The sequence below is a fragment of the Triplophysa rosa genome, linkage group LG3 (genome assembly GCF_024868665.1).
Source record: "Triplophysa rosa linkage group LG3, Trosa_1v2, whole genome shotgun sequence".
Taxonomy (NCBI): domain Eukaryota; kingdom Metazoa; phylum Chordata; class Actinopteri; order Cypriniformes; family Nemacheilidae; genus Triplophysa; species Triplophysa rosa.
Window position 1 is genome coordinate 2641034 of NC_079892.1, and position 27560 is coordinate 2668593.

Below are 27560 nucleotides of genomic sequence, written 5' to 3' on the forward strand. Positions count from 1 at the left end.
AAAGCCTCTCAAATCCTTAAAGAGACACGAAAGCAACGATCAAAAGAGAAATCATGAAAGGTTGATACGCCATCATTGGACGGATGTTTAACATTAGCGTCAGGTCTGGCTCGCATTATTTGCCTTGATATTTTTCAGGCGTGCACGTGGCTACCTGCATGTGTAACATGACGACAATCCTGGGTCAAAGGTAAACATCCTTTTGGACGGAGAATTATGAGCATGTACGAAATAAAGCCCATCGCAAATATACTCGCCAACAAGGGTGTGTTATCTGATATAAATCTCCACAACAGGAGCTTTGTGGAAGAGGACCCGAATGAGAACCCGCCCTGTTTCCATCATTGAAGAACAGGAAGTGGCAAACATGAAGTGTTTGTATAAAACGATGCTAAACACTGCTGTGGAGATCAGTATCAACACAGGAGATGAATTCGCCACACCTGTTTAAACACAGAATTCAATCTGAACTGAATCTGGATTGAATCTGAAATGAACAGGAATGCTAGCGCACAACTCTCTCCAGATATTACGGGCCAAACACGGATAAGAGAAGATGAAGAACAGAGCTGCCCAACTGGTGAAGGAACAAACAGAGGCCTGTGCGTGTGTGTGTGTGTGTGCGTGTGTGTGTGTGTGTGTTCACTCGTCTGGATCTGGTCTGTTTGGCCCATATTTGTGCCCGTCTTCCAGCTTCTCTATCTGTGCTCACATCTGTGCGCCACTATTTATCTTTCACTTTAATTATGGGGACGGTAACAGCGTGTGCGCACACAGTGTGCAAACAAACACACTCCTGCCAAGCGTTCTGCATGTAGAAATGATTTTGTATGGCGCCTTGTGCATCTGTGCGATCATGTGTGACTGCGTGTGTGTGCTCAGTTTCACTCTCCCACAATGGCACTTCACACAGATCAGCCATCAGTCGCTCACATCATCACTCAGCTGTTGCAGTTCTGGCCACCAGGGGGCAACAGAATCCTTCAGAGGGTCCGCATGCCCCCTGAAATAATAACCAGCAGCTTTTATAATAATAATAATCATTAAAAGCTTTTAAACCAAAACAAAATGTTTAGAGCCCTGGGCAAGACCTTGCGGTAATCTCCGAGCAGATTATTATTATTGAAAGACACAGGAGAGACCGGGGCTAGTTGTCACAAGGGCTATATCAATAGTAACTATGCGTTTTTTACACAAATGTGATCGCTTTAGTTGTGGTTTTGTACATAGATTAAAATCAAAATAATTTTGTTTAGAATTCTGAATATTAGGAATATTTATATTAAATCAGGTAAAAAAAAATTGGTATACATTTACAAATTGTAAACACGCTTTTTACCATTACAAATTAGTTTCTATAGTGACAACCCCCACTGGTGGGGCAAATTGTCTCATAAGGTCAAATCAGGTGTGTACAATACAAAACTAACTATAGAATAACAACAAATATATAAAAAATATATAATATGAAATATTATAAATAGGAAAAGTAGACACTGGAGTAAAATGTGTGACAACTAGCCCCGTACTCCACTCCCCCTTCAGAGAAGATCCCTTTAAATGGTTTTGAAAATGTTGACAGGTTTACTCTCTTAATGGGAATAACTGACTAAATAAGCAAACTTGGTTCTTACAGCAGGGGTGCTAAAAAAATCATTATCACTTGCTAACCGCGTCTATTCGCGAAACGTATTTGGAGCGTCAGGAGTCATTATTGCATCTTAAGATCTATAAATAGACTCGTGTGAAAGCAATTATCCGGCAGACTACATGTATGAGCCCGTGAGTATCCGACAGTGGGAAACAAGAGGGTGCTTGATCGGATGAACGGCAGCACAACTGATCAGAGGAACGCAAAAACACAAAATCAAACTCTTCCCGGAGGGAAATGGAGATCGACGTCAGGTTGACAGCAGTCAGTAAACAAACATGATGGAATTCTGAGCGTTGGTTGTGTTCATCTTCCACCTGCTGCTCATTATGCGACTGATCCCGGCGAATATTTATTCAACTCATGAATATTTAACTGTCTATTCAAGTGATTCTTATTGATAAACATTTAACAGGTGAGCGCTGGAGCGGGTACAAAGGACAATGAGAAATGACTCTGTATGGTTGTTTAAAGGGTGTGATGGACTTCTCTGATCCCTCTCGAGATAGATGGATAGATAGATAGATAGATAGATGGATGGATGGATGGATGGATGGATGGATGGATGGATGGATGGATGGATGGATGGATGGATGGATGGATGGATGGATGACGGACGGACGGACGGATGGATGGATTGATGGATGATGGATGGATGGATGGATGGATGGATGGATGACAGACAGACAGACAGACAGACAGACAGACAGACAGACAGACAGACAGACAGACAGACAGACAGACAGATAGATAGATAGATAGATAGATAGATACATAGATAGATAGATAGATAGATAGATAGATAGATAGATAGATAGATAGATAGATAGATAGATAGATAGATAGATAGAAAGATAGATAGATAGATAGATAGATAGATAGATAGATAGATAGATAGATAGATAGATAGATAGATAGATAGATAGATAGATAGATAGATAGATAGATAGATAGATAGATAGATAGATAGATAGATAGATAGATAGATAGATAGATAGATAGATAGATGGCACTTGTTCAGCACAATCTGTCCATCTCAACACATTGCCAGATTTCTCTCATCACATTGTCAGACACACGCACACTTACACGCATCTCTTCTAATAACCTTATTTAAACGCACATCAGACTGATGAATTTACAGCTCGAGTCTGCTGCATCATTCGCTTTGCTCGGGATGAAAATCTATTCTGTCTACTCCTATAAACTGGTTTTGTTTGTATTATTTTTGTTGGGGGGTTGTTTATCTGTTTATTAGCCTTCGGCTGCACTCAGACTTCTGGATAGGAAGTTCAACCACCGCACACACATGCATTATATATATAAAGCTTTTACATTACATACAGTATATGAAGAGCTATAAATAAACACACGCATTGCACATATATACTGTATATACACACAATGTCAACACACATTCATTTTTTAACTTACAGACAAAAGCACAACCTCACACACCCATTCAACCTCTCTTTTGTCTCTCTCAGACAATCACACACACACAAATATTGAACATATAAAGCGTGAGTCACACACACACAGTTTTCAGTTCTCGAGAGATGCCGTCTGTTCTCCAGAGAGGCAAGATTTTTCCCTGTTTTGCTTTTCACAGCTCCTCAAAAGCACGGCTCAAAACATGACAAGCCGTAACACACACGCGCTCACACACGCACACACTTAGCGTGTGTCGTGTGATTGTGGCTTCATACCTCCATCATTATTAAGGAGCTGTTTATCTTGCTGTCCTGTCTGTTTAGTATGTGTATCTTTTTTTTAAAACACCAATTTACACCCTTACACTCTTCCCATAGCTACATTTTTCTGTGAAGTGGAGATGAAAAGAGAAAAAAGTAAGAGAGGAGAAGAGAAACGAAACGAAAATGAGATGAAGAGAAAGGAGAAAATGAGGAGAGGAGAGGGAAGAAAAACTTACAACGGGAAAGAAACAAGAGGAAAGAAAAAGAGAAAAGTACAGGAAAAAGGGGAGAAGAGGGGAGAAAGCAGGTGGGGAGGAGAAAAGAAAAGAAAATGAGAAGAGAAATCAGGAGGAGAAAACAGGAGCAGACATATCGGGAGACGAGAAAGCAAGAAAATGGGAAGCAAAAACAGGAGGAGAGGAAAAAAGAAGAAAAGCGGGACAAGGAGAGAGATAAAGAGTGGATGAGAGATACGGGAGACGGGGAAACAAGAGGAAAGAAGAAAATTGGGAGAGAAGAAAACATGAGGAGCAAGGAGAAAATAGGGAGAGGAGAACAGAAAACACACACACACACACGGGTATATGGTGGGTTTAACGCTCATCATGTAGCTCTATGACGAAAGTCTTTCATCTCTCTCTCTGTCATCATCAGTAAACCTGCTCTCACCCCTCTCTCACCTCTGAGTTTACAAACCTCTCTCGCCCGCCCTCTCCTTCTCTCACGCTTTCGTCATTCTCAGACTCATACACACGCCCGCTCTCCTCTACATGACCTTGACTAAAGTATCACTCCAGGGCTCTATTTCACAAACACTCTCTGCCATATTAACCCTGCCAACTTCCCAAATATCCGTGAGTCTAGAAATGTACTTAAGACGACAGGAGAAAAAAGAGAGGAGAGGAGACGAAAGGATGAGAACATACTGTACAGGGAGAGATGAGACTAGACTAGAAAAGAGGAGACGAGAGACAAGAAGAAAAGAGACAAGAGGAGACAGGAACAGATGAGAAGAGATGAAACGAGACGAGACAAAAGAATGAGAAGAGATGGAGATGAGAAAAGACAACAGACAAAAATAGACGTGAAAGTATGTTATGAGAAGAGAGGAGACAAAAAGAGGTGAGAAGAGAGAAGATCAGACAAGAATAGAAAACAGAAAAGATGAACACAGATGAGAAAAGACAATATAGACAAAAAAGAGATGAGACACAAAGAAATGAAAAGAAAGGAGAAAAATAGACAAGAAGAAACAAGAACAGAAGAGAAGACTCAAAATGAAATGAAACTATGAAACGAGAAAAACGTCTGAAGATAAGACGAGACATGGTGAGAAAAAAACAAGAATAGAAAACATGAGATGAGACAAAAAAGGCAAAGAAAAAAAAACCAGAATGCAAGAGAAAGAAGAGTAAGGTCAGGTGAACAAGGGAGATGAGAATAAAAGAGAAGAAACAAGAAAACAAGAGAACAGAACAGAACGGAATCTTCCATCCATCTCTCCCTGAATGACAAGTAAGTCTGGACCCTGCTCAAGTCTACTCGTCGTAAGTGCTGCTATGCCACTTTTAGACTGAATTAATACACTCACTCTCATCAAATGGAGGGTTTCGGCCAAAATGATGCTTTTAGACTTGGAGCAAAATCAAGAGGTCATCTCAATAACTCTGAACAAGAGGAAGTATGTCGAAATTGAATTAGGAAAACCGCAGGGAGAATCATCTCACGCTGCAATGCTAAGATGCATTCGGTGTATTTGTTCTCGCTAATTCCTCATCCCTCAGAAGCGCTACTCTGAGCTGCGTTCTTCTCTGAAAGTCTCGAAGAATGTGACCTAAAATCTACCCGTCTATTTCAGGTGACCTCTCACAAGGGCTGAAATTAGCTCCTGCTGTGATAGTGCTATAGTATTGTGTGTGTGCGTGCGTGTACTTGTACATCTATATTTGTGAGGACCGGTTTGAGTTGTAGACCAGCGGTGTGAGGACAAGGAGAGTAAAGTGAGGACATTTTGGCCGGTCCTCACTTCCAGAGACCCCTTTAAAGGGCTGTTTGAGGGTGAAGACTTGGTTTTAGGGTTTAGGTTATAATTAGGTTTAGGTTAGGCTTAGGGTCAGGCATATAGTTCTGATGGTTAGGGAAACGGGCTAGAGATTGCATTGCATCAATGTATGTCCTCATAAAGATAGCGTGCGCGTGTGTGGTTTAAAAAGGTTTAGCCTAGGATACAATTTTATTGGTCAGAGGTTTCTCTTTCATATCTCAGGAGATTTGATGAAGTTCTCAACTTAGTTTCTCCTGAAACTGTTTAGGAGAAATAAAAACAGAAATAAATGGGACACTAGTTGAAACATAAAGAGTAAGGAAGTGTAAAACAAATGTAGATTGTAGAGATAAAATAATCTACATTTTTTGGGTCAATTTGATGAGAAATGTTTGAGTTCATATTGAGATCTTCAATAATATTGACTTTTGATGGCAGACTTGACAAATCTGAGCTCAGTTTGACACATTGTTGACATCTCTTCTGAAACTCTAACGGAGACATTTGTTATATACAGTATCTGCGACGCAGATGAGACTTAAGCAAACGTTTCCACTTGCTCTCCATGAGAAATAATAGAGATTTCATCTGTGAATTTTCTTTCTGAATGAAGGCAAGCTTTAGCGTTAAAAATGTTGTATAAAACAGCATGTAAACAATAAATGTCCATAGAAAGTCCCCAATGTGAAAGCAAAATAAACGTGTCTAAGTTTGTGTGAAATCTCACATCAGCTCTTTCCACATTACGCAAATGCTGCAAATCAGAGGTCACAACAAAAAACAACGTCGCATTTACAAAAACACATAAAAACACTTTTCATGAGGCCGTTTCGACATGTCATTTCGCCGCTAATGAAAATGGAGTATGATCTCTTTCTCTCTTTCCTCGGTCGACCATGCCCAACCCTTTCCATCAGACATCCATTTAAATTTCACCCATCCAAACAGAGTCAAGCATTAGCGGGGACTCACAGTCCCTCCGTCTCAATAACACCAACTGCATTTCAACCAAACATAAGCACGACACGCCCTTCTATTGTTCGCTTGAAATGCAGTTCGATAAAGCCATAAAAAAAATTTGGAACAATTATTAGTCATTTTATATATTTCCACAAACTCAATGAAAAATGTTTATATATTAAATCTCCATAAAATCCTTTTATTTTCTCTTGATGGACACAAACCAAGATTACCAAAAGTGTAAAACTAAAAAAAAGGCTGACTTTAGCAGTCAAACAGCTTTACAATACATTACACTGTAAAAAATCCAACTTGCAAAATGTTCTCCCTACAAAGATAAATAAGTAACTTGAACATAGAATTTTAAGTTAAAGGAGTCAAATGATTGTTTTGCAAATACTAAACAAAATGAGCCTAAACATGTTTTTAACGAAGAATATTTTGTTGACTGGACTTAGATTCTCAAGTTTTTGGCCAAAATGCATCAGAAAGTTTGCCCAACTTACAAAACAGTGTATTCTGAACAAACAATATTACAAGAGTTACAAAGTTCCCAAGATGCACTGCAGCGTTCAATTCTGTGTTTCTTATTTGTTTTTCTTTTAAAAATTAGCGTTTAGTTCTTGCTGGCTTAATTTATGCTTTAATCTCGTTGTTACTGTTTGTTATCTGTTGTGTTTAGAGTTTTTTAATGAATGATGGTTTTTGATTGTTACCATGGTTGAGGTTGTGTGTTCAGTGTTGAGGTGTAAGTGCTTGACACAACACTAAAACTGGTATAAATGCACTCAACACAAACTGTTCAGAGTTATTTGATCAAAGTTTTGGTCTGTAAAAGACAAATATATTTGTTTATTTTAAATAACCAAATTATATTCTCGATTTATGTTTTACATTTTTAATAATGTAAAAAAGATTTTGTTCTGTTGTTCATTAGGTAAACTTGACTATGTTATATATAGTCTTATATGTATGTTATTACCTCTTCCTCGAAACACAAAGAATATCTACCGCAGTACACCATTGCGTGTAATACACAGTCTAGTCCTAGACGGTATGATGCAATGCAAAGTCAGACCTCTCTCTCTCTCCCATATTCTCAATTTCACGCTCATCCCTCTCCACGCTAATCATTTTAATGACCGATACATCGCTGCAAATTACATTAATGCCAGTGATTTGTAGAATAAACAGTGCCACAGAAGATGTCATTTCAGACAGTAACCCTGGAAAATATTTGTCACCGTGGAACCGAGGCGCTCGAACGGTGTTTTCATTCAGTCCGACCCTGGGGTTGAAATTAGCATTAATCAATATGAGAGACAGACCTTTAATCGCTCATCAGAGTGCTGGATCTGATGGCGCCGTGTTCCGCCGCTTTACAGGGGTGAAATCGCCAACTATTATTTCATTCATCTGCTCTTAAATTGATGGTTTTAAAAAATACCACTTTGAAACATTCGGAACTTCCTTCACGACTTGTTACGATGGATGCAGTTGGCGTCACGACAACTGAAACTTGATCAAACTTGGAATTCGTAAACGCAACGTGCTCCATCTTGAGGTCACTGTTCATTTGCTTGGAGTCTCTTTGACGATAATTGAATTTCACTGAAGAATGCGCCTTAAGAGCCATGACAATGAAGCACGAGACTTTTGCACTTCATTCAAGGTCACGTCCACACTCCCATTTGCCAATAAAATCAATTGTGAACGGAGAATGAGACCGGCCTGCGAAGAGAACGCACAAAATAATTTCCAAAGAAACCGCGAGGAGCCACTCGAACGCGGAGGCGACTTTGAAACGTGCGGACATATTCATTAGCAGCCAATTTTGGCATCTAATATTCATTACGATGAAGAGGCTTAAATTCAGAATCAATTTCTTGTTCTTCATAAGAGCGGGTTTGGATCATACAAAGCTTAAAATCAATGTTCCTCTCTCACTTATCCCCTGTATAATAGCTCGGTACTGGTCTCCCATTACTATCCCATGTTGCCCGAGTTCAGATACTGTGAGTCATTTTGTAAGGAACGACAGGTTAAAGGACCGTCTCCCGAAGGGTTCTGTGGCCATGTTCGATTGAGCCTTTTAAAGGTTTTTAAGACTTGAGGCTGAAAGTAATACACCCAGGAGCAGACAATGACTCGTTTACTGTCGTTCGCTACATGGTGTTCAGTTATTATGACCATCTATAGTAGTGAGCGAGTTTTCAACAAATCTTTTAAATGAATGGTTTTCATTTACTTCCTTGAATCAGCTCAAATTCTTTCCCAAACACCCGTTCAGGTAAATGGGAACGCTTTCTCAAAACTTTGGAGTTCCTTGTATGAATCAAAAATCCTACTATGACTTTCAATGGAGATGTAGAACAAACAGTGTACTGAAATCGAAGCTACGAATCTGTATTTAGCAGTAAATTTCTGCAGGTTAGACACGTAACTTGTTAGTATTTTCACTTTTGAATTCAGCAGAACCGGTCTATGGAGACGCAGCTAGAGACAATTTGTCCCGTATTTCCTCTCGCCGTCTGTGTCTCTCCACCTCTCTATTTCAGATCAACAGGATTGCATGAATAATACATGAACTGTCAATCATTTCTGTCTATTATGCCCCTCCTGTCATCATCTGTGCCTCGATAACACGTTCATATTTACACAAACACGCACACATTTCTCCAGACCTACTCATCTATCCACATTTTATCATGACCCAAACTGCATCACTCAAACATTCAGTATGCAAGTACACAAACGCATGCGTGAATGCTTGGCCAGCGCATTGTAAGCATGCTGTAAATTGTAAGCCGCGGTCACACTTGACTTTTCCCTCCATTGACTTCCGGCTTTACCCTGTTGAAAAAACAGCATATGCTGGGTTAGGTGTGTTTTGATGCTGGTTTGACCAGCTTAAACCAGCTATGGACCAGAACATGACCATCTTAAACCAGCAAACCAGCATCAAAACATACAAAACCAGCAAATGCTGGTTTTTTCGACAGGGCAGTATTCTTGCAGTACTCAAGGAAGCGAGAAGAGTTACCTAGCTATAAGCAGGTCGACTTTAACTAAACTACTCTGTAAGATTATCTTTGAACTGTTGCGCCGCCATGACAGTAATTGACCTATAAAACAGACCATAGAAGAAGACGGTTCATACCTAATGTCTCCTTTAGGACCCTAAGCGGCGTTGCACGATTGCATTGTGTTATTATGAATAGCCTGACACATTTCTAAAAACAAATACGCATGAAATTAAGCTTGCATAGAAGAAGCTTCTATTTTTAACAGAAAGCATCCATTACATCAAGCAGACTTCCGCTTTGCTTACAGCACCTATCAAAATGAAATCTGCATTATCTGCACTTAATCAAAAAATAAAGTCATTAAAAGAAGAAGTAACAAGCATGAACGTTAAATATGTCTCATTTGGAGTGAGGTTCCAGATTGTGCCTTGCATATACAGTCTGTTCGTTGTTCGACTCTCAAAACGAGTTATTTCCCCTCATTAAAATGCTGTTAGGCAACACTTAAGGCGTTTCAATCAAACACAATTAGCGAGCCCTCACAAACGCGCAGTTGCGTTCATCCATGTGACAGTATTGGCAAAAATATACCTCGTTATCAATTAACTCGTAAAAACGAGCCGTCGATGAAATAACAGTAAACATAAAGCAGCGTGTGAGAGAGGAACCCTTCAGCTCGAGATCGATCTCGCGCTTCCCGCCTCCACCTTTATACGCGCGAAGAATTCAGAGCGACTCTGTTCAACTGCCGAAATAACGTCAGCTGAGCTCACAAAAAAACACTCTCTGGACAACTAACAAGGGCTTTTGGTAGCATGGATGAAGGTGGGTCTCGGTTAAATAACCAAATTGATATGCCTAAACATCTGGCACCTGACTGACTGAATTCTTGGGGATGCTGAAAAAGGGTTGACAAAAAGACTTAATAACATTAATACAAACGTGTGAATTCGTGTGTAGAATATATAAGTTCATCATTCACATCGACATCTGCATTCATTTGGGAAAATGGGAGTTTTTTTAAACCAGGGGGCACTTCGGTGACGGATTTGTTCTCGGCTCGTATTATAGTTGGGGACTCATCCGTGACCGCCTTCTCTATCCAAACCCACACTGCCATATTCACGCCACGCTCGTTACCTACCACGCTGCCATGCCCCCTCATCAAACGTCGTATTTACCGCATTTTTTTTCTGGGTTTCACTACAGCAGCAGGTGTTGCTGGCACAACCGGAACGGGTTTGCGCTCGTAATTCCGACCAGCCCCGAAGATAATTCACTTACCGTGGGAGGGACACCGGGGAAAATTGTAGTGGATACCCCGTGAATTTACGGGGACGCACGCTTCGGGAACACGTGGGAGAGATAACGCAAATAACAGCCACCAGCAAAACCGCCCACGGAATCATCATAAAGATTACGGTATAACGTCGTTGCGTAAAACGCTGTCTAGCCACGGTTAAAGATGCGTTGACCTTGTGATTTAGTCGTACGTCCTCTCTCAAGTCTCTCGATGCGAGGATACGTCAAGGGCGAATAGATTGCGCACAACAAGTAGTTTAGACTCGATCAGAAATTATCGCAATCATCATAACGCAATAACAAACGCTTACGCGTCACTCAAGACCTTGCACGGGACCTCTAATCAAAGTTTTAATCACTATCAAATCTACAACAACGCAGCACAGCCATGCAAATGCCAATCGGTGACCCGAAGAGCGCGCGACAATGTCAAACAGTCAGCGTGCGCGCGTAGATAAAACACGGGCGGCAAGGGGGGCGATGACCCCGTAACAGCTTGCAATGAGTGATCGACCCAAAACCGTCTCGTGCAACCCCACCGGACCATCCCGTGCCACCAGCATCAGTTCTCCATACTAAGATACTCCTACAAGTTTAATGGCAAATAAATAAAAGCACTCACCTTTGGTGTAGCCCTCCTCCCTGTTCAGATACATGGCTGCAAATTGACTTCTGGCTGGATGGGGTGACGTGATTTCAGTGGTTATTGTTACTCCGCCGGGGAAACTCTTGCGGTTTCGTGAGTGTTTATTGTTTCGTTGCTCGGCGGAGAGTCCTCCCAGAATTACGCGCGAGCAGGTTGTCTACACACACACTTTCTCTCCCTCCTCACACGCGCACGGTGACGCGCTTTGAGACATTGTCCCGCGGGTGGGGCGGGTGGGCTGGGATAGACAATGCATTGGACCTGTTATTGTGTGTGTGTGTGTGTGTGTGTGTGTGTGTGTGTGTGTGTGTGTGTGTGTGTGTGTACAATGCTTTGACGATGCAAAATTATTACATATACCAATAAAGCTTATTAAATATCAGAGATGAGAAATATCGTGAACGCGCCATTAAAACATGTTTGCTCCTGTCCTTTGAGTCTTGAAGATGCACCTGGTACCCACTGAGACAAGTGTCTGGAGCTGTGCTTTATTAACCAGTTGTTGCATAACATCCAATTTGTGCACCGGTGGCGCAGATGAGACTCCGCAGGTGGAGCTGGTCGGTCACTATCCCGCTTTCCCAGCGGGTCCCCCGCCCGGCCTGATCCCCCCGGTTCGCACGCACAGGTAGCGGCATCGCCGGGTGTCGTGAACATAAAAGAGAGAACGAATGGGATTAGTGACCTACCATATTCCCCGTCCCGTAATAAACCTCTGTGCGCGCTCTCATTGCTCACGCCTCTGAAACAGCTGATGAATTGCGTGTCAAAGTGGCGCCGCCTAGCGGACCAACTGTGCCATTACAACAACAACACACTTGCAATTCGGACCATTTGAGACGTGTTTTGTCATCATTTTTTACTCACCCTAATAGCTGAAACCGTATGATTTTTTATTTTCTCCCTTGAAACGCAATGACTTCGGCAAAATGCTTTTAATGTACGTCTAGGGGAAATGGGTTTAATCGTAACGTTACAGGGGGAAGTATATTAAAACTCGTTCTTTCGACATGTGTGCTATATTTACAATATTTACAGAAAACGTGCGAGGAAAACAAGAAATCTAAATTGATACGCATCGAAAATCCTTCGGCATAGCGTTCACGTATTGTAAATTACATTCAAATATGGCGCGTTGAGACACGCCCTTTGTTGACGTCATAGTACTTACTGACATTGCGGAACGTTTTTAATTATTTTCCCGTTCCTTTAGTAGTTGATTCTTTCTTGTTATTTGACCTTATCAAACAAAATTATACAAATAATAACGAACAGGTGTCCGTAAATATTTGCTCATCTGCCATTGGTCAGAGGAAGAGATGGACCCGCCCAAGTCATTTATACGCAACAATAATAAATTCCCGCTTTTTATATTGTAATAAAATTTTACACTTTTTATATTATGGTTATTTTATATTTATATTATGCTTCTGCAATTAAACATGTGTTAGCCATTAAGTTGAGAAAAGGTTGTGTGTTTTAGTACAAAAGTACATACTTTTAAATACGTTGGGTGAGGTTTGCATAGTCACATATTTTATTTTCAACAAGTACTCTTTTTTTAAGTGGGCACTTTCAGTTGTATTTTACAGTATGCATTTATGTTGTACACTAATGAGGCGACTTTGTCTGCACTCCAACTAACTTGTCATGCAATATTCAACACTGCTGCATCAACATGGGAATATCAGTCCAAAAGTTGTAATCTTAGATGTGTGTACTTTAACCTTGCGGGCTTTAATGTAGAGCTAATGACACCCAGCAGACATCAGTATTAATAGCCATGCACTAAAAGTCCAGTCCATCCAAATGAGTGACTTATGAAATAGAGATATTGCTTTCTGTATGAAGTATAGGGTGAACTGTATGGAGTGGTCATTAGACCAGGTTTTGACAAAAACGGCTGAGAAATCATTTCTAGTCGATTCTAGACGTTCATCTTACACAAAACAAAGGCTGGCGTGGTTCCTCTCACAAGATCAGCATAAGCTAGGGCTACTCATTCACCTCTAATGCTCATGATATTCATTATTTTATGATTTTTCAAATTGCCCCCTCACCAGCTCAGATCATTTATTTGGGAAGTGTTGTGATAGTTGACAGTGTAAATGTCAGGGATCGATGCGAGTGGTCTGTTGAGACAGATTCAACTTGTTTCGTTTGTCTCACGTACGATCCGTGAGTTTTGATTTGGAAATATTAATGGCAAACAGGATTTATTAAACTGGCCAGGTGGAGGAATAAATCCAGTAAATTTACCCTCAGAAGCAAAATGGAGACAATAAACTCTTACATAACCTTTACCATGGTCTGTAACGTCTTTAACAAACTGCCATTAGGGTGACTTGATGCTCAATGAACTGTGTCTGGATGGCTTGTGCTGCTCTTAATATGAATTTGTCATTCATGCATGTACACGTCACGTGAGTGTGTGGATTTTGTTGTCATAGTCCTGATGAAAAACGAGTCTTTTTCTTGTTAAAACTCTTTGGTGACAAATCCAGTTTTAATGCTTCAAGTGAAATCACACATCAAAACCTTTAAAGTCGGCGTGGCTTGCGTTTTTCACTGCACTGCGAATTGATTGGATGTGTAAAACAGCTGTTGCATTGATTTTGAAATGAAACTGGCAGCAGACTGACAGTTGAAGGGGAGGAGTTTACGGATGCTGATAGTCATTTCAGGGCGGAAGTGCATTTTCAGATTTTAATTGAAGATTATGAGGGCACATGAATTTTAAAAAGAAAATGACCCACATTGATAAGCTATTAACTATAAACGCTGCCATATTTCATGAAAAATAAGAATTGTCGTTTTTAATTTCACTGGGACTTTAATGTACAATATACAGGCAATGCATGATTTTATTTTTGACATCATGAAAGAGCAAAAAGGTCTACAGTTTGTAAGTGTGTCAAATATATAAAATAAATATAAAAATAAGAATTATTTGTTGAAAATCACTAATATGGATTGATGCTATCATCTCTAGATGTTAAATAATACAATACTTCAGATGTAAATGAGACTTTTCTCCTCTTTCAGCAGGTGTGTGTGTGTGTGTGTGTGTGTGTGTGTGTGTGTGTGTGTGTGTGTGTGTGTGTGTGTGTGTGTGTGTGTGTGTGTGTGTGTGTGTGTGTGTGTGTGTGTGTGGAGGAAGAACAACCCTGACCACGCCTCCTGGCAGTAATTACCCACAATTCCTCACGCTCCTTCCTTCATTATCTTCTGCTGAAGTCAGCATTTATATGAGGTAAATTAAGAATGTGTGACACACACACGCACTTATTTTTATGCCATAAATAGCACAGTTTGAAGATTAATGGTTTATTGCACTCAACAGCAATTGAATTGCACCCACTTGACTGAGGATCTATAATATCAAACATGACCTTATTTACCGATATAATTTGTCATGTTCTTTTTTTACATGTAGTATGTATGTAAATGCACCCGTGTAATGAGCTGCATGATACTCATTACGGTAATGCTGCGTGCTGCTGTAATGTGTCTGGTGCCTTTGAGGTGGGTATATTATACAGTAAATGATCTTCATATCAAAAGACATTATAGAATTACATGAGAAATACATGAGAGATCTTCCCTGTGTTCATCATAGGGCGGGTATAAAGTACACCAACATTTCACTTTGTGTCCGTGTCAACCGCAGCATTGTATTAGCAAAGGTTGTGGGTTTGATTCCCAAGGAACACACATGCTGAAAAAAGATATACCTTGAATGTACTATATGTCACTTTTGATAAAACATTTTTTTGAAAAATGTAAACAGGAATGTTATGAAGTCAAATGAAAGATTTCTAGGTCACTATTCAAACAAACAAATAAAAACATATTTGTACAGGAGACTATAGGGCACATTTCCATATCATCAGATTTTGCACAAACCTTCTTGAGTTCTGACATCAAAGAAAAAAGGGGACATACTAAATTCTAAGACATTTCATTGAATTTCATGTATATAAACACACATACATGTTATAATATACTGTACTGTGTGTGTTTGGGTTTTCTAGGACTGGTCTTTAAGGCCAGTCTATCACATCTGCTTTAAACTGTGGCTTTCTCTCTCTCTCTATAAATATCTCTGTCTTCCCCTCTCAGAAAACTTGATTCCCATTGATTTAGTGGCCTATATACACATTACCACTCTCTCTCTCCCTCTCTCTCTCTCAGTGAAAGCTTAGCTAATAATAGTTCAGGGTTGATGTTTACTGAATATATGTTTACTATAAGCTCCCATGCGTGCAGCTGCGTTTTAAGTATTTATTATAAAGAACATCGCATAGGTCATGACGTGTCCGTCTTGACTTAAAGTGCACCTCCCTTAATGATGATGTACTGTATGTTCTTGATGTGTTAAAGGAATAGTTTGCATCAAAATGACATTTCTCCCCCTCGTGTTTCAAAATACATATACTGTTTTTTCAATGTCATAAAGTTTGGAACGACAAGGGGCGAGTAAAGATGGGTGAACTGTTTCTTTAAGAGATATTAAAGGTTGTGTAATATACACATACATTAAACCTCAGTGATTGTAATTGTGCAATGACTCACTTGCTTTTTGTATTTTGAGGCCACGAGTAAATAGTAAACGTGACCTGATGGCTGAACATGCAGTGAATGAGCTCACCGTAGTAAACATAGAATGGATCATATTTTACCGAGTGCAGTCGGTTTGAAACATATCCCTGAAAGTACATTGAATTTCAATACACACACAGACTGTCACAGAATGAATGGGATTACATTTCCAGTCTGGTCTCCTAGAAATCGAAACCAGAGAAAACACACTAAAGATGCATCTTCCAGTCGCCATTATTTGAAACAAAAACAAACCCGGTGGATTAAAAATGTATGCATTTTTCAGACGAGTGGCTACCGGTCTTGTTGTTTTATAATGTTAGAATGGGAAATATTGCAATGCTTGTGTGACTTACCGGATCAAATCATTCATTTTTCATCACAGGCTGTAAATTATTTATATTAACACCACAGTGACATCTAGTGGCTGCTTCTGACTACTGCACACAGAATAATGACCTTGAGAAACGGGAAGTGGCTATAATGATGGTGAGTTAATAAACAGATATACACATTTAAACCTTTTCTTTCTCTTCTGGTAAAAGTGGAAGTGGAAGTCAATTGAGGTTTTACAATAGTTGTGTAAAAAGCTGCCTTTGTATCAATTTATCTCATCATTGCTTCATTTGCTTCCCTGGACAGTTATCAGTCCTAATGGTTTTAATGGGAGCTATATTGGTTTTAATGGAAGCTATAATGGTCTGTGTGGGTCTCTACTGGTAATGTGTTGGGTTCTGTTGGTGGGATGTTATGGGATCAATAAAACACAACCCTACTGGAATAATACCCAAAACAAACCCCTGCTGAAAAAAACAATAGAACCCCAACAGAAACCATTACAGAAATTCTAATGGTTTACAATAAAATACCATTATGAACCATTAGCTTTTTCCATTAAAACCATTACAAAATGCCGTTTTGTAGTGTGTTTTGGGCATTATTCCAGTAGGATTTAACATCCCACCAATAGAATCCATCACATACCAGTAGAACCATTACAGTTTCCATTACAGAAAATGTATTTGTAACCATTAGAATTTCTATTGCTATTTTCAGCGGGGACATTTAAAAAGATAACACGCAATGTATCTTTAATAACATTTTTATGCCCGTATCTCAATGCACACAAATTAAATGAACCATTAAATCTCATGGGTTACTTCATTAAGTCGGTGTAATTATATAGATGCTGAGAGAAAACCACCCGTATCTTAAATGCACCGGTGCAGTTTGTACAACACAATAAAAAATAATTGCGTCAAGTATAGAATCATTACAGGCCAAAAAACTTTATGAACAAAGTCGTTTTATTGAACAACAATCCGTGACAAGGAATGCAACATGATCAGTGTGTCATCAGTTTTTACAGCAACGATCAAAACGATTGCTGTATTTCAGTCTCACACATGTGATGTTTGCATGACAACACACACACACACACACGCTCTGCCTTGACATACAGATTCAGGTCGTCTTCCAGGAGGGCTGTGTTGTGCACTTTGCGTACTTGTGTATTGTCTAGTTAAAGTGTGTTATTGCACTTTTCCTTTATAATTTGCATAATATGTCTATTTTAATGTCCATTGCGTATTTTATTGCAAATAACTTAAAAGCACATTTGCCCTATAAATCTTGATTGTTAAGTGTCCCAATGCAAAAGAAAACAAAAATGGTCCTAAAATACCATTTTTTCTTTTCACTTGGATATAATATGACATGTACATGTTTTAAAAGTGTTTAGCTCCACCCATTTATCTTTCTATGGACTATTTCTTAATTATTGCATAAATATGCGCTGGTCTTTATATATACTGTAGATATGCTCTTTATTATATAAGAGTAAAATCACAAATATCTAGCATCTAATTTACTACTAAATAAGTTGGAATCCTATTATCAATATTGGTTATATGATTTAAATATACATTCTGTGGTTTGTCAAAACAAACCGGTGATACGTCGCTTACAATTTCTCTTCTTTAGCATACAGAATATTGTAGATATCAAAGGGTTGTTTGTGAATATTGCAGCTGTGCCAGATATCTTTTGTGCTTGTGTCGTTTTATTGTAAAATCGATTCTATATTCGGTGTTTTTTTGCCACCTGCTGTCTAATTCCTTCAAGTATAAAAAGAAAGGACAGATGGTGGAAAAAGAAAGGGAGGGAATGTTGAACACTCGTGCGTTACATAAATGACAAAAAACAAAGCGCACAACACCATAACACACACACACACACACACACACACACACCCGTGCACTTGACTGACCCCCCGTGCAAACACATACAGTACATGACCCGTCACGAAACATCAGTTCACAGCCGATAAAACATGATGGAAATCACAATAAAAAAAACTAAATCATCACAAAAATCACAGACAATAATCATCACAGTAATGAAAATATTTAGACATTTTAGCATTTGGAATGTTCAGGACAAAAATCAGAATAACAACAAATACAGCTGATAAAAAAAGACAAGGCAAAAAAAGATCGTCAGGGTCGGACTTACAAAGTTCGGATTTCACTGGATACTTCAAATGTGGCATAAAGCTTCAATCTGACATCGCATTTCCTTTAAATGTCATATAAACATTGATGAGGTAACCTCTCACATTAAACATCTGCATGTGTTACGACCCTGTAAAGTCCACCTTCCGACCTTTATCAAATAAATAAGAGCATCTGTTTTGAAATGGTGAATCTTCACCAATACTAGAGATGTTTACTTGTAAAACAGCACCATGTGATCTTCTGAAGCTCCATCTAATGATCATTATAGTTATTCTCATATTCATTAGTAACAATCTACATTCAATTGTAGTACGATACGAGCCGATCTACGTCAACATTGAGCATGAGAATGCACTTAAAGCACATTATAATGGCTTTCTCCTATAAGATAGCTCAGATCGGCACTGACTCATGAGAACCCGCCCGGCGGCCACATACTCACTGCGTATGAGTACAGGTGTCACTCCACTTCTGACTGCTTAATCTGGTTTCAAATTGGTTTATTGTAGAAGTGACAACTGCATGCAACAGGCAAATTCACTGCTTAAAATTCAAATGGTAAGAAATGGTTATTTTACTCGGTATTCTTCCAGTCCAGTACAAATATCTAAACACTATTAAATAAAGATACATCCAATTGAGAAGCAACAGGACTTCAGATGAACCTATCAAAATCATCATCATATCAAAATTGAGTTTAATGTATAAAACAAGACCTAACCTCTCGAGACTTTAGAGCGATTTTACTTCTCAAATCAATGTATTATGTTTTAAGAATGTATTTGTACTGGAAAACAAGACAGAAGTAAGGCTTTTTCAGCGTGTGTGACACAAGACATAAGGATTGATTCAGCCATGCAAACAAACATCATCCCTTTAAACTTTGCACTGTATATGTGGCCAATATGACATAGATACTGATGTAAGAACCGTTCACACCAAGGATGATAACTATAACTATAAAGAAGTTTGAAGTGCACGCCACAACTACAACAATAGCAATACAGAGGAATAATATTGTTGGGATCACTGTCGGAGCGGTTTTTGTCCAGCTGATGAACAATTAAAATGGACAGCCAATCAAAACCCATTCAAATATATATGACCGGTGCAAGATGTGAAACTGCACCGTGCGAGCTTAGAATAAACATAACTGGTGTGGGTGCACTTGGTGTGAACGGGCCTTTACACAGAGGTACTTCAATAAAGGCAGAAAAGGTTAGAAATAAAAAAAGGGAAAAATAAACAAAAGGGTGAGGTATTAGAAGTTGGGATTTGGTCAGAAAGCATTTGGCAGTATAAAACAGTGAGCCTGAGCAAACAGCACTCTTCACTACACACGTTGGCAACCTTATCTCACTGTAACCGCTGTCGGGTGTTGTGACAGCACACATTGTAAGAGGAGACACAGGCTGTTGTTTTGGAGTTCTCACAATAGGCCTGTTTGAAGATTGATCCAAACACCACAAATAAAGACGAACGGCGTAAATGTGCATTACAAGCGCTTTGTTCGATTCGTCTGCTAGTGCATTTGAGAAAGAGAAGGGACGCACGCTTTCCAAAACCAACACTGGTTCAAACGTAAAAATGTAAACCGCAATAACTCGTGATTCCAGATGCCGATAACCGTAAAAGGAATGGACAGGCAAACGACGTGGGGTGTGCAAATAAGCCATCACATACAAAACGAAAACATAAACAAAACAATCGTAATACTATCCTCTGTAATCAACAATAATCACACACACGATTAAACACCAATAAAACTGTCCATACAAATATATAGTGAGATATACTACACGTCTATATAATCAAGATGATCAATAAATATGACTTCAGTTGAAAGTCTGGACCATCACTTCATAAGTGTGTGCTTTTCAGCTTGGAATGACAATTACAATTCTCCCTCCGGGGTTCCGGTGATGCACCGCTGGTTTGCAATGCATCATGGGAGCTTAGAAACGCAGCCAAAGGGCAGGTCTTACAATCATCATCACTTCACTTTGGCTTTTACAAATCCTGCGGCGAGTTTCTGTTCAAGCTGATATTTGTCACCTTTGCCTCTCTATCGCCACCTCTGTTTGAAACATAAAATTGCAGGTTATTTATCTCAAATGACTCTTTTTATGTGCTCAATAACTTATTTTTTATTTTTAACCAATGTGCTACATATTTTTTTATGATAAAACTATATACCAGGTTCAGTTGGGTTTGTTGGAGGGACGAAGGAATGATTTGAAATAAAGAGGCAGTTTAAAACGAATTAGATTTGCTTGTGGATATTAAAAACATATTTGCCCATTATTCCTGGCAAAATGTGTAAAACAGGTCAAGTGCAGAATAGTCCGACACATTTCTAAAAATTAGATTGTAAATAGACTTCAAATCACCTGCAAATGTGATTTACTGTAGTAAACTTCATAAATCGTATTTCTTTTGTTTTTGTGCTGTTGACTACAAACAATAAATGAATTGAGTTCAATGATGCAATTGCTGCCTGTAACGATATGTTTTTGCAGTGTGGCCAAGCCAAACAAAACACTTCATCTAAAGACCATCTTTCAAAAAGTGTAAGGACATTTCTAAGAGCGCGACTGTTTGGAAGGTTTCACACTTTGATTCGGTCAACATGAGAGACTACTCATTGAGCTGCGCGATGTTTTAATAAAATTCATTAAGTTAACCTTTAGATTCAGCATCAACTGCTGAACAGAATGATGTCCTTTAGTCTCTATCACAGGAAATGTGTCCATTGGGTGTTTGTGTGTGTTCAACATCTGACACCTTGAGAAACACAAACACACACACGAACTTTCCTACGTTAGCTCAAGGTTGTTCCTAGCCCAAAGAGATGCGTTCAGACTTGGCCAACAAACAGAACAAGAAAACACAGGGGCAAAATAATAAAGCTCACAGAGAACATTACATGCCCTCCAGTTTTAAGAAATTCAAAACAGCAAGTTGATGTGTTTGCAAGGGCATAATGTTCCAAGTGTCATGACTTCTCAACTTTACGCATTAAACGTTGTGAGAGAACACACCGCCAGCGATCTTACGGTGGCTCGCCAATTTCCACCATGAAATGATCCTAAATTGATTGTATATATATCAACGAATCAAAGTCATTTGAGGAGGACGAACCAGGCAGCTTGGCAAACACAGTCTCACTTAACTCTCAGTATGAAAACCACCACATTCAGATAAAAACACACGTCAAAACGCCACAACAACAAACGCCTAAAATCAGGTGAAGTGGTCCACGTTACGTTTTGATCCTTCGGTCACGGAGAACCTCGCGAGGGAGGGATGGAGGGAAGGGGCGGGGGAAAGATCTGACTGGCGCAATGCGTGTTGGGTCGGGAGAAGGCGGTGAGATGATCGGTTAGTTGGTTCGTTTGGGCAGATAGCTCAGGATGTACTCTCCCACACCTAGGAAGTACACCACCTGTGCGATGCCGAACAGAGGGGCGATGACGAGAGCTCGGCAGTACGCCCCCTTCAGGAAAGCGCTGGGACCTTCATTGCGTAATATCTTCCTGTAATCAGATAGATAAAGAGAATACATATCTTTGAATAAATAAATGAATGAAACGAGGTCACCTGATCACCTCGCTAGCCAATAAATATCAAATCACCTGATACAGTCCGTCACCCCACTGTAAGTGTCCTCTTGACTACCTCGCGTGAGCGACTGTAACCTGGTCTTTATCACTGAAACATACACGGTTCAAACAGGAAGAGTGATGAAAGAGCACAGCTTTTGCTTTGTTTCAAAACCTAATACCCTCAAAATCTTGCCCACATAAGCAGCTGACTAACGAGGCAACATCCTAACTGAAATGAAACCTTGCAAGCAGTGTTGGGTGTAACTAGTTACTAAGTAATTAGTTACTGTAATTTAATTACTTTCCCTTGAAAAAGTAAAGTAAGGGATTACTCTTGTTTTTCTGTAATTTAATTACAGTTACTTCTGATGTAATTGAACTAAATACTTTGTGTAATATGTGTGTGTGCAGAAGAGGAATTGACATCAAAATTCAAAGTCTAACTTTAAAATCCGCGCTTGAATGTATAATTCTCACATTTGTAATTAATAATAATACTTTATGTAGTTTTATATGATTTATTTGAATGAATTAAAAGAGCCGTTTCATGTCTATCCATGAATCACTTAACTCATCAAGGTTGATGTAGGATATAGAAAGTAATTAGTAATAAGTAATTAAATACTTTTTGAAGAGAGTAACTTGTACAGTAATCTAATTACATTATCGAATGTGTAATTAGTAACTAGTAATTAATTACTTTTTCAGAGTAACTTACCCAACACTGCACCCCATAGCAATACAGTATTGAGTATTTTTGTAATCGACATTAAGCATCAATGCAATGCATTGTGGGATTGCCTTCTCGGTTGACCAAAAAATGGCATTGAAAGAACGTTACCGTCTACAGGGTTGACGGCGACGGCGGCCGTGCTTCCCGCAACACAGCCGGATACGAACGACACGTAGAAAGGGGCGGGGCCGTCAGCTTCTCTCTTTCCCAAATCATTCAGATTAGCAAACAAAGGAAAATAAATGACGGAAAACGGGACGTCCCTGAAAAAAAGAGACTTGAATTAGTCATGCTGTGTCGTGGGAGTATTTGTGAAATGGATATTTGAGTGTTTTTATACCTGAGCAGCGTGGCTCCCAGGCCCTTGTAGAGACCCGCGATGCCTTTTTCCTTCAGTAATTCTCGAGTGAGTTGCATAGCAGTGCGGGACTTCACCTCGACCGGACCCCCGGGGGTCACTGCCTGAGGCAAGAGCTTCCTCTGGGCCGCTACACACACACACACACACACATTACACACTAAGCACGCAGCATAAATGCGACTTTGCTCGCAGCATGTGAATTCTATAATAACTTCATCTTAAAGAGATTACTCAAAGTCATTTTCTGTGTATAGCTGTGTTAAATCGTTATTTTTACATAAAACGTTTATTACATAAGAAGATTTTTTCATCATTTAAAATGATGAAATAATGATGGCTCACTGTACACGATGCACAGTTATTGACTCTAAAGCCGCAAAAAGAAATGAAGAGACCATGTCAAAATTCTGTTTTTCTGATTTTAACATGTACTACTTATAGGTATGTGTTAGGTAAAATGATCATTTCTGTTTCATTCTGTGAACTACTAGCAATATTTCTCCCAAATGTCAAATAAAAATATTGTTTCTATTGACATTTATTAGCAGAAAAGGAAAACTAGAGAAACTGTAAACATTTGTACATAATAAATTAAAATAAATTTCAACAAAATCAAACTTCAGGAGTGATAAAGTCATCCGACAGCAATGTGAAAGACTGACAACGTGACAAGACACTGTGATAAAATCAAGGTTTTCACATTGCTTTTTCACTCCTGAAGTTTGCTTTTTCTTGAAATCCAACAGACACTGGACTGGAATGGCCACAAAAGATCTAGAAATGAAAAATATTCATCAAAATAAACATTTGGAAGTCACTTCATTTTTTCGGTGGCTGTACGTCATCCCTGTTGGGTCAATGTGGCCACAAGAGGGCGGTGTTTCACCATCATCTAATATTGCCATTTTTGAACCTTTAGATTCTTACCAATCCTTCCAGCATCCTGCAGCTGAATCTTCAGCATCTCCATTGGTGTCGTAACAATGACCTGAAACACAAAACATAAACGGACAAGCGTGATGCGCACATTTAAAGGTCCACACATGTGATAAATGTAAAAGATGCGACACCTACACCTGACGCTTGACTTTATTCTGACTCTGGTTGTAACTGGTTAAGTTACATCTTTATAAATTGAGTTTATCCTTCAGCTAGCTGTATTTAAGACAATCACAGCTTCCTGCATCCAGAAAACCTGTTATTTGTCAATCTGAGAGGTGAACCACAATCACGCGCAAAACATACAATTAACAACATCCTCCTACCGTCAGAATCAGATGGGTTCAGTCTGGCAACTCATTCTCCTTTTATAACATGACACATTTCTGATTATTTCACCCTCAATGGCATTCGTGTCCATAGAGTTCGGCTCTTCGACGTACAGTAAACTTTGTAAGCAAAACCAGAAAGCACACATATCTTGTGATTGGCTCACAGCCGTCGACTACATCACTATTCTTTATATAACTCTGTTATTTCAATTCATAAAGCTGCATAATGAACTATATTACTTTACAGACAAGCAGTTTATTCTACTAACTGTTGTAAGAAAAATGGCAAAAGCACTTTGACTCACCCTGCCAACACTCCTGCAGGTGAATCTTTGCTCTGTTTGTGGAGGATGTGCTCAGGTGTGTATAATGTGTGCGTTTAATGGCTGTGTGTTTGTACGGCTAATGCGTTTGTGTTTTGTCTCCCAGGCCATTACAGACAATTATCTGCATGCCTGATACTGAATCAAACTCAAACACAATGTGTGTGTGTGTGTGTGTGTGCATATAAGTAAAGGAAATAACAGCGCCAATAAATAAAAGCTATTAATGGATGCTCAAATATCAGATCCATTACAGAAAGCATGTGTACTATAGTACATACTCTACATTACATCATACTCTCTCTCTCGTTGCATACTGACCTGACATGTGCCCGCGCCGCAGCCGGCCAGCATCTCTCGTAACAGAGTGAGTTTCTGTCTGAAGAGAGAGAGAAAGAGAGCTTGATTTCTCATTATCACAAACACACACTGAGGCTTGTTAATAATTCACACTTTGACTGGGCAGCCGTGGTCAATAATTCACTGGTGCTGGGTTCGGTCGCCACGGCAACGCAGGTGGTCCGGGAATCTTGGAGACATCTGAGCAGGGCATTGTGGGTATTGTCTGTGTGCAGCAGCCCCTATTTAATATTAATGCGTGTCGTGTAATGCAATGTGATATTGTTCCGTGTGCTGAATGGATTGAGATGATTGACAGTTGGAATGTGGCTGTACCGTGGTACAGTTAAGGGCCATTCACATCATGACGATAACTATAACTACGTGTGGACGATCACAATAACGTTATGTTTATTTTAAGCCTGCGCGCTGCAGTGTTCCCAGTCAGTAAAATGAATGTAGATGACCTGCTGCTGATGCTTTCGTTTGAATTCCCGAACGTCTTTTCCCCAAAATATGACAGCACAGCCTGGATGCTCTCTCTGAAGGCTGAAGGTGCGCTCGTGTCCGGGATGTAAAGCATTTTGCCAGCTTGCTTACACTCATAAGCGTTACATACATATAATTTCCCGCCGTAAACACTTCAGTCTTTAATTCAGACATAAAACCAGCGTTGCGATCACCAATAGTCAAACGTTATCCGCCAGAAACTGTCTGACAATGCGTTTTAACGTTCATCCGCTGGAAAAAAATGGTTCTGAGAGTGATCTCTGTATCTTTATCGTTACAGTTAAGGTGTGAACCCCGCTATTCTCCTGAATTAACGATTTTTAAATGTTATTTTTTATGTGAACAGCCCTTTACAGTGAACAGCTGTAACACTTTGGTATTTTTGACGGTACTTTGATGCAGTGTACGGTTCTGAAAGTGGTATTTTAAGGAAGTTTCACTAGTACCTTGCTACTTTTTGTACAATGCCATGCTAATTGACTACCATATCAACGAATCATACACTGTATTAACATTATGGTAGTAGCAGAAAAACACTGTATATTTAAATGGTTATACCATGGTAACCTTTTACTGAATGTTACTGTAACCTGACATATTTCACACAGGGGCGAGAAATGTAAAGTGTGTGTGGACGGGAAGCAAGCAAGCAGTGTGTAAGGCCAGATGATGTGTCAGCATCACCGTGTGTGTGTGTGCGTGCGTGCCATCGTGTGTACGGATATGCACAGTCACCTAAATGAATTAGTCAACCTGTTTATATTGATTCGTGCCCATAGTAGGAGTGTGTCACTCACCCGTCCTTAGAGAGGTGATATCTGAAGAAATCATTCGCCGCAAGCTTGATGGCTTTTTCAGGAGTGACGAGAGTTAAATTTACAGCAGCGCCTGAGAGAGAGATATGACTTTAGATTTTCTTTAAAAAACAACATAAAAGCCTTAAAGTCTACATTAACTAACACACTAAGTATGCACGTTTGAATCTCATTTCCATATTTCCTCTCCACAGTCTACTATTCTATAAATAAAACTGCAAAAAAAAGTAAGCAAACATAAAACTAAAATTTCTCCATTTTGCCCGTGCGTCACCATCTCCGTTTGAACCTTCAAACTGCAGTTTACATCACATGCTAATCTTTACACGTGTTGAAGTCAAGCATTTCACAACATTCCCCGTGAAGTCTGATCCGACAGCTCAATCATTATTAGAAGCATATTTTTGTTTATTTTGTCACATATTCCAGCTTTAAACACACTAACCTCTGTACATTCCAAAATATCCCTCCGACCGAATGGTCTTAATAAGGCAGTCTGACCTGCAACACAAACACACACACGAGATGTCAACTTCAAGAATCTGAGTTTGCTATTAGATTTGAATGGATCAGCTCACACGCACATGCTGGTGTAGAGTCGAAATCCATTCTGCTGGTTCTGAAGACGAGTCTTGGCCAGATCGATGGGAAACACGCAGGTAACGCCGATCAGTCCGGCGACGCCTCCGTTTATTAACTTGGCAGGCAAACTGGAGCACAAGATGCGCAGAGATGAGAAATATTTAAGTGAGAATAACCAGTCCATAGTTGAATGTACTGTAACGTTACACATATCGCAGCAATTCAAATCAACACTGGCAAATGAACCTGATCTGTTTGTCAGCCATTTATCTGGATCCCTGATGTTCTTCAGTGTGTGTGTTTGTGTTGAAGATTTCTCCAAGACTTGGACCCGTTTCTGCTAGAGACGTGAACATAAACAGAAAGAAAGAGTCAGACAGTGTTTAGGAGCGGAGAGTGTTTCATGATTCAGATGTGAGATCTTCATATTTGACTCCAGAAATTCCTCACACTGGATCTCATAGATTTCATCTGTTTATTTATTCTCTCATTACAGTCCGTCTGGTACAGAGATCTAAAATAGTTCTCTGGGCTCACACACGCGCGCACACAGCCCATCCAAAGAAATGTCTGTCTT

At 39.5% G+C, this 27560-nt stretch overlaps 3 protein-coding genes across 7 annotated transcripts in view; all 3 read right to left on the bottom strand.

The window, feature by feature from the left end:
- The window catches only part of syt7a (synaptotagmin VIIa), a 76088-nt gene extending 64567 nt beyond the window's left edge, over nucleotides 1-11521 (bottom strand). The window contains exon 1 of one of the 2 annotated variants that reach the window (XM_057329707.1): nucleotides 11303-11521. In XM_057329707.1, the coding sequence (XP_057185690.1) occupies nucleotides 11303-11336 (34 nt within the window). In that variant the 5' untranslated portion in view covers nucleotides 11337-11521. The remainder of the gene's footprint in view (nucleotides 1-11302) is intronic. The other variant, XM_057329708.1, reaches the window with a different exon arrangement.
- Nucleotides 11522-17214: 5693 nt separating this feature from the next.
- The window catches only part of slc25a22a (solute carrier family 25 member 22a), a 12694-nt gene continuing 2348 nt past the window's right edge, over nucleotides 17215-27560 (bottom strand). Inside the window, exons 2-11 of the mRNA XM_057329735.1 lie at nucleotides 27230-27320; nucleotides 26986-27111; nucleotides 26847-26902; nucleotides 26384-26474; nucleotides 25059-25116; nucleotides 24071-24131; nucleotides 23123-23270; nucleotides 22891-23045; nucleotides 22080-22155; nucleotides 17215-21980 (exon numbers count right to left, since the gene is read on the bottom strand). Of these exons, the coding sequence (XP_057185718.1) occupies nucleotides 21827-21980; nucleotides 22080-22155; nucleotides 22891-23045; nucleotides 23123-23270; nucleotides 24071-24131; nucleotides 25059-25116; nucleotides 26384-26474; nucleotides 26847-26902; nucleotides 26986-27111; nucleotides 27230-27249 (945 nt within the window). The 5' untranslated portion in view covers nucleotides 27250-27320 and the 3' untranslated portion in view covers nucleotides 17215-21826. The remainder of the gene's footprint in view (nucleotides 21981-22079; nucleotides 22156-22890; nucleotides 23046-23122; nucleotides 23271-24070; nucleotides 24132-25058; nucleotides 25117-26383; nucleotides 26475-26846; nucleotides 26903-26985; nucleotides 27112-27229; nucleotides 27321-27560) is intronic.
- The window catches only part of pidd1 (p53-induced death domain protein 1), an 18421-nt gene continuing 18130 nt past the window's right edge, over nucleotides 27270-27560 (bottom strand). For all 4 annotated transcript variants that reach the window (XM_057329691.1, XM_057329688.1, XM_057329686.1 and 1 more), the window contains one exon: nucleotides 27270-27323. The gene's annotated coding sequence lies outside the window, so the exon portion shown is untranslated. The remainder of the gene's footprint in view (nucleotides 27324-27560) is intronic.